Source organism: Sander vitreus, chromosome 1 (assembly GCF_031162955.1).
Source record: "Sander vitreus isolate 19-12246 chromosome 1, sanVit1, whole genome shotgun sequence".
NCBI classification, from domain to species: Eukaryota; Metazoa; Chordata; class Actinopteri; order Perciformes; family Percidae; genus Sander; species Sander vitreus.
Window position 1 is genome coordinate 12,770,227 of NC_135855.1, and position 7,847 is coordinate 12,778,073.

General features: G+C 40.3%; 1 protein-coding gene across 1 annotated transcript; it reads left to right on the forward strand.

The window, feature by feature from the left end:
* Positions 1-211: 211 nt before the first annotated feature.
* Positions 212-6,670, forward strand: LOC144529452 (proteasome subunit alpha type-4-like). Its single transcript, XM_078268592.1, has 9 exons — positions 212-320; positions 721-746; positions 859-901; positions 1,475-1,637; positions 1,768-1,845; positions 2,866-2,954; positions 3,207-3,337; positions 5,182-5,305; positions 6,439-6,670. Exons 2-9 carry the CDS (start codon positions 744-746, stop codon positions 6,591-6,593), a joined length of 786 nt encoding a protein of 261 aa, XP_078124718.1. The 5' UTR covers positions 212-320; positions 721-743; the 3' UTR covers positions 6,594-6,670.
* Positions 6,671-7,847: the final 1,177 nt, after the last annotated feature.

Sequence of the window (7,847 nt, forward strand, 5' to 3'; positions counted from 1 at the left end):
AAAAAGGTCCATTGGGTCTAGGTAATAGTATGGTCAATGAACGGGATCAAATTGGGTGGACACTGAAAATTAAACTCATTAGAAGGTAGCACAGTAAAAGACTAGTTCCAGAAGGTGGCAGCAATGCAACATTACAGATGTCGGCTGCCGTAAAACTCCAAACAAAGAAGAACCATCGGTCTTCCCGCTGCAAGGCGGCGCTGCTGAGCTTCTACTTCACCGCCACAGGATCCATAGTGTGTTTGAGGAAACATCAAACTGAAAGTAGTGAACCTCTCAGTCTGTGCAAAACTACGCTAACTTTGACCCTTTTACCAAAGGTAATATATTAGTATTTTACTATTTACTGCTGTATTGTTTTCATTCCACCACAATGTTAGAGTATTAGTAGCTACAGTTTGACTGTGGACTTTCTTTATTATGAACTAGCAAGCTGGCTAACTTGCTAACAAATTAGCATGCTCAGATATTGCAGATTCATTCTGTTTAGCAGCAGCTAGCTAACGTTAGCTAACTTAGCTGTCATGTATTAGGGAACAGAGAAAAGTTGATTTTGTGCAAATAAATTAACGGAGACTGAACAGTTTATATTTGTCAAATTAGGGAAGGGGATATTTTCCTTAGGAAACATCTATTAAATTACAACTTGTATAACGTCATGTGGTGTTGGTGTTGGTTTCTGCTGGTTGCTCCATCTTATATCTTGTTTTATTTTTGCAGGACAGTTTCAGTGACGGGAAAAAATGGTAACGTTACCTAGCTGTTGTGTTCGTCACAGATATCTCAAAAGCATTTTCATAATATCCTACATTACTGCTTGTTTCAGTCAGCTAATGCCTATTTTTCTTTGTTGTTTAGTCTCGTAGATATGATTCCCGAACAACCATATTTTCCCCTGAAGGCAAGTTCTGTTTTATTTTGACATTTGTATGCCCACACCCATAACGCTGCATGGCATTGAACACCTCATATGTCTTATTATATTATATTATGCTATTTTCCTGTACAGATTTGGCATTTGGTATGGTAAATAGTTTTGAAATTTGGCATTTTTTGATCTAAATCTTTAGTAACATATAACGTGTGGGTTGAGCAGTGCTTTTCCGTGATTTAAGTGGGTTTGGGTCTGTGACGGTTAAGAGATTAAATTTAGACTGTTTAACATACTTTTTCTTCTTAACGTTTTTAACAGTAGTTAAACAAAATATTTTTAGCTCGGGGTCCCTCAAGCTTTCAATTGCATTTCATGGCCCTCATCAGTGAATGATGGCTGAGCAAACTTCATTCACGGATGCAGGCCATGACATCCAGTTGAAAGCTCTTGTAAAACATGTAAGAGGAACTCAAGTTACAATTATTTTGTCAACCTACTTTACTTAACTTCTTCCGCTGGCCAGTGTGTTTTAGATACACAAGGTTTCAGTTGTTTCTAGCCAAGTGTGATCAACGTAACCTTTGTGACTGTATTTTACAGGACGCCTGTATCAGGTGGAGTATGCAATGGAAGCAATCGGTCATGCTGGAACATGCCTGGGGATTTTAGCCAATGACGGAGTGCTCTTAGCAGCAGAGAGACGCAACATTCACAAACTGCTTGATGAGGTTTTCTTCTCTGAGAAGATCTACAAGCTCAATGAGTGAGTGAACAGAGCTACAGAGGGTCTCCAAAACTTGGCCCATTTTTATCATGAAAACCTTTTTAGTAATCCTTTTTTCAGGCTAACATTGTACTGTCTGTGATCTTGTGTGTGTGCTCTTCTTTTTCAGTGACTTGGCCTGCAGTGTTGCTGGGATCACATCAGATGCTAATGTACTGACAAATGAGCTGCGGCTAATTGCACAGAGGTGAGTTTCATAAGAAAACCTCCCAACCATTCAAATTTTAGGGCTGTCCAAAAAACCTAAGGTTGTGGATGTTCATCATATTTTCCAGACATATCTTCTCTTTTTCTTCCATTCGCAGTAAATGTAAAATATTACAAGCTCGATCGATGGGGAATGCAGCCATTTGTTCTCTTAAAATATTTTAATGGTAACTAATAAACAAAGTGAAAAAAAACATAGTATACTTTTCCAATAAACACAGGAGCAGCTTTTCCAACAGAATGGGCTTAAATGTACAGTTCTGTAAGTACAAGCTTTAAAGCGCTTACCCACTGCTAGTACCGGCTCGACTCGGCCGCGGTGCCCCGTCCTCCTTTTTCCATTGCCGATTTTGCGTACCGCCTCATGCGTGAGGCGAGCATGGCTGGTCGTCATAGCGACGCCTAACGCAACACACGCACAGAGAACGTCGAAGGTGTGTTTTCGATTCTCGGCATGTGGCTGTTGCCACAGCCAGAAGAAACATTTTGTTTCAAAAGAAGCTGGAGGCAGCAAAAAAAACACAGCTGGCTAAACTATTTAAAAATGGCAGGTTTGTTTAGGACGCACCAGGGACGCACCATGGATGTATTAAGAGAATGGGACGCACCCGTCTGTCGCTAGCAATGATGACACAGTGTTTAGTGACGATTCTCTCCGACCAACCGGTAGTCTGCAGGTTTTCACGTCACCTTTTGGTATCGCCTCGATGGAGGTGATACTAAAAACAGTACCTGTTGGCAGGTACCAGGGACTGTTTTTCGTAATGGAAAAACAAAAAAAGTCGAGGCAAGTCGAGCAGGTACCACGTAATGGAAAAACGCCATTAGATTTGTAGAACCATCTCAGGGCTGAAAACGGTCAAACTACCAGCCTGTCGAATGGTAATCTGAATTTGCAGATATTTGATAACTTTCCTAAATGCTGCAGTTTCTACCCATTTATCCAATTCACCACCAACCGCTGACCCATTTACATTTTTTTTTTTTTTTTTTCTCCCAGATATTTATTGCAGTACCAGGAGCCAATACCCTGCGAGCAGTTGGTGACAGCCCTGTGTGACATCAAACAAGCATACACACAGTTTGGCGGTAAGTTGCACAGTAGCTTGTCTAGTTTATTGCTCGTATCCGTTCGGTTGAATTATACACCACCTTTGGGATCAACACATTGTTTAAGGTTCATTTATTGTCATTCTACACTAAAGGGTTGCACAACGAAATGCAAGTTGTAGTCCTTTAATGCTACACAAGAAAACTTGTTCAAATGTCATATTGGTATACAATTCTCGTCATTGTGAAAAAATAACACAGATGGATTTTGGTATTCTTTTATCTTGAAAGGTAAGAGGCCATTTGGTGTTTCTCTGCTCTACATGGGCTGGGACAAACACTACGGCTTCCAGTTGTACCAGAGTGACCCCAGTGGCAACTATGGAGGCTGGAAGGCAACCTGTATTGGCAACAACAGCGCTGTAAGTTTCAAATGACAAGGATAATGAAATATCAGCGATGATCTCAACAGATACACCAGGCAGTGTCACATAGAAGTGCTTATACTAGTCCTGAATGTGAACAGCATACAATGTTCACCTTAGTTGGTCTGATGCTGTGGCTTAGATGTTTTTTATCTGGTCATAGAGGGCCTTTTTGTAAACAACAAAACTGTAGCCAGTACAGTGTTTCCCACAGAATTAGATTCTATTTGCGGTGGTAGTTGACCCGGGGTGGGGTGGGGGGGGTCCACATGCGGAAAGAGGTGCAGAATTCTTCTATTAAATGTACTGCAAATATTTTTGGCAGCTTTTGTATAACAGCTTAAATAGACAATCTGCCCACAGTCCCATCCTCAATGCTATAAGGGTGCAGGGCAGTTACAGCACACAATGTAATCGTTCAACAAACAATAAAAACATAATTATGCTCTTTGACAAATCAAAAGATACCACAAGTTGTAATTCTGTTTAACGGCCAGATGCTGTTCATCTCTTTGTGACCTTCTGCATGCGAGACAAAAAAAAGAAACCTAAATGTTACTGTATATGCTGTTAAGTTGTTGAACACTTGAACAAAATTGAAAACAAAATGTTTGCAACTTACCCAATTACTCTAGTGGGGATTGTTTTGTGTCTCTTACACATAAGTCGATATTGACTAGCAGGTAATGTTAACGTTACAGCATGGTAACAACGCAGCTGATAACATGCTAATGTTATATCCTTACTAGCTAATGTTAGGCGTCTTATGTTAATAATAACATGCCAATAACTTCTTTGAATTTCACCGAGATTAAAAGTGTGTTAATAACGTAATACATTAACCTTAACTTGAATGCATCCGTGTTGGAGAATTGTTCTGAGGTGTTCATAATACCAGGGTTTATCTTAGCTCAGAATTGGCCTTAAGGGGGGGGGGGCACGTATGAAGTGGGTAGTCTGTGGAAATTTTGAGCATCAAAAACTTGACTTCCTGCATTCTGATACATTTTCAGGCTCAAATTTATGTTGAAAACATCTTAATTTATGTCAAGGAAAATACAAAATTCTGCAGGTAACAATTCAAAATGTTAACTTTAATGGTATATAATGCAGTAAAGGAAGGGGGCTTTCACATCTGACAACAAAGTCCAGTTCATTTGATTAGCATGAACAGGGCACAACCGTATCCTCAGTTGAAAAATGTAGGGATGACTTAGGCCTGCATAAGGTAACTGCTATTACTGTTGTAGCTAATTCGTACAATAATACAACAGTGGTATGAATACACAACATTAGGAAGTGTAATATTTTCTGCGCCGCCGGTCCCCAGAGCAGCATGGTCACCTGGAGAGTCCGGTACAGTCTGACTGCAAATGGAGATACCATCAGCGCTATACAGCGGCGTGTTCAGATCCAGTCAAATCAGCGCCAGCCGCATGTGTATATACAGTAGTGACTGTGGAGGAGAGGGAGGGAGGCTGGCTGGCTGAAACCACTTTAAGGGGCGCCAAAACTTTCTCTGTGCAGTAAAAACCCTGAATAAATACCGGTAATAAATTCATAATACTAACCATTAAACTCCGGATGGACTCCAGCCGTCTTCTCTGTGGGGAAAAAGCAACTTCTTCTTCGGTGTGTTAGTTAGCGGATCGCAAACCAAGTCTAAGGCTCATACCGTGTGTGTGTGTGTGTGTGTGTGTTGTTAGTAGTAATACAAAATCCTCAGAAGCCAGTGCAATATTCAGTGACTGTGCAATAAATGTATCCATATATCATGGTAAATGTTTCCTACTATACTCTTCCCCTGTATGGTGTTTGATGTGTTGACTTCTTGGCCTCAGGCTGCAGTGTCCATGTTGAAGCAGGACTTCAAAGAGGGTGAGATGAGTCTGTCTTCTGCTCTGGCTTTGGCTGTCAAAGTCCTCAACAAGACAATGGATGTCAGCAAGCTCTCGGCAGAGAAAGGTGAGATTGGAGCAGCTTATGGGCTTTACTAGCTCTGCCGAAATGGAATTTGTTACTGCAGGAAAAAAAATGTAGTATACTGTTTGAGAGAATAACACCAACTTAGCACCAAATTCTGATCAAAGATTGTTTAAGCAGTCTAGAAGAAAAAAGAAACTTTTTTTTTTTGGTCACATTGCAATCGTACAGGACAATGTAGTGAAATGCAATCTCTGCATTTAACTAATCCTAAGCATTAGGAGCAGTGGACAGCCACACAGCAGCTCCGGGGAGCAACTTGGGGTTAAGTCAGTAAGGGCTCTTTAGTACTTCCATCTAGATGTAATATAACAGTACTATAGTATACTCAGTAATTAATGGCCAGGATGTGTTTACTGAAGAGGGACCAAGTGTGCGCACATCGAGGCAAAATACTCCAGACTGCCAGACAAAAAAAATACTTAACCGCAGGACACAAAGAAGGTCTGCACACTGTTACGCTCCAAATTAATACTTTAATATTGTTTTTCTTTTAAAAAGTAACGTTTCAATCTACCAGATCTTCCTCAAGCAAGTGTGATAACAGGCACTTCTTGTAGAGGCAGTACACTGTAGAGACAGTCTCACCTGCTGATCAGCCATATTACTGTTGCATCCTGTGTTAACATTGGATTGTGATTGCCAGCTTGTGTTTTCTCCTGCTGGCTACTGATCAGCAGGTGATGGTCATTTCAGCTAATTGCTGCCTCTACAAAGGCATTTTTAGGCCTTTATTTTCACAGGACAGATGAAGACATGAAAGGGGGAGAGAGAGAGAGGGGGAATGACATGCAGAAAAGGGCCGCAGGTCGGAGTCGAACCCGCGGCCGCTCCGTCGAGGAGTAACTCTCTACATACTGTATGTGTGCCTGCTCTACCGACTGAGCTAACCCGGCCACAAGAAATGCCAGTTTTTGTGTTTCACACTTGCTTCTTGATCGAAACGTTGACTTTTTAAGATAAACATTAATAATAGTAATTTGGAACCTAAGAGCGTGCAGACCTTCTTTGTGCCCTGAATGTGAGAATGTGTTTGCTGCCTTGCTGCTTATGTTTTAGGTGCAACTGCTTGATGTATACAATAACACAATGCCGTATTGCATTGTCTGTTTCAGTGGAAATTGCCACCCTGACTCGAGAAGACGGGAAAACAAAAATCAAGGTGTTGAAGCAGAAAGAAGTCGAGGAACTCATCAAACGGCACGAGGCAGAGGAGGCCAAGGCTGAAAAGGACAAAAAGGAGAAGGAGCAGAAGGAGAAGGACAAATGAGCAAAATAATTGTTTCTTCACCTCGTCACCAAATTCTGTAGTGTTTTGTCTTTTACATTAAACGTTTGGAAACTGGATGTGTGGTCTCTATCATTGTCACAAAATGAAGGGTCATTTTTTTTTATTCACACCTTTTCAAAACAAATTTGACATGTTTCCTAAAGTAAAAAGTAATAAACAGACAAAACTCAAGAGTACAATAAACTTCAGTCTCCAAAATGAATTTCTTTACAGAAATTACAAGTTGTATTACCTAAAAGCAGGCACACATGTTGTAGCCAGTTGGTCTTCAAGCATGCCATTAAAAAGATGCTACTTACTGTGGAGTGAAAGTTTTTTTCATCGCCACATGATGAGCCATCATTCTTACGGATGCACCTTCACAGTAATGCTTTGGGTAAATCTATGAAAGCAAGGCCTGTTTTTGTAATTTTACTCAATGCATTTATAAAATATTAAAAGCTATAACTGAAAACATTTATTTCCTGAGTTATCTCACAAGCGGCCTCCAGTTTTATTAGAATCAATTTATTGTGGTACTGTACTAAAAAATGGTAACAGCACAACACGTGAATTTTACCAAGCAACTAAATGAACTGAACCAAAGCAATCAAATAATTAAATATAAGCCATATTTCTAGACAAAAAGGGAAAACATAAAACTACAACAGGTAATTTACTTCTGGTATAAATCCAAATATAAAGCCTTTCCCAGAAAAAAATGATTTACTGTATGTCTGACATACCTTTATGTACAGATGAAACCGGTTTTCCGTAACATTGGCTACGTTCACACCGCAAGTCTTAATGCTTAATTCTGATTTGTTGCTCAGATCTGATTTTTTTGTTTAGCTGTTCACATTACCTTTTAAAATGTGGCCTATATCAGATTCCAGTGTGAACTGTTTGCGGTTTCGAACTGACCCGCATGCGTAAAAGAACAATAACAATGACAATCAGAAGCTGCACGCTGTTGCACTAAAATTAGGGAGGTTATGGCGGAAGTAAGCATTTTCGCTTTTATTTCAAAATGTTTGTGTAACGGCAGCTGTAATATTAATGACCAGGTGCTGAGGAGGAGAAGAATGAAGAGAAAGAGAGCCAAATTAGCTATTTTGGCATACACTAATTAGGTCTAACACCTCCCTCTCCCTCCATTGACTTGCTCCATCACTGTTCTCCATTTTGTAGGCCTAGTCAAGTTTTAAATTTTACTGTCTGTGTCTAGGGCTAACTCCCGCCGGCGCATAATTG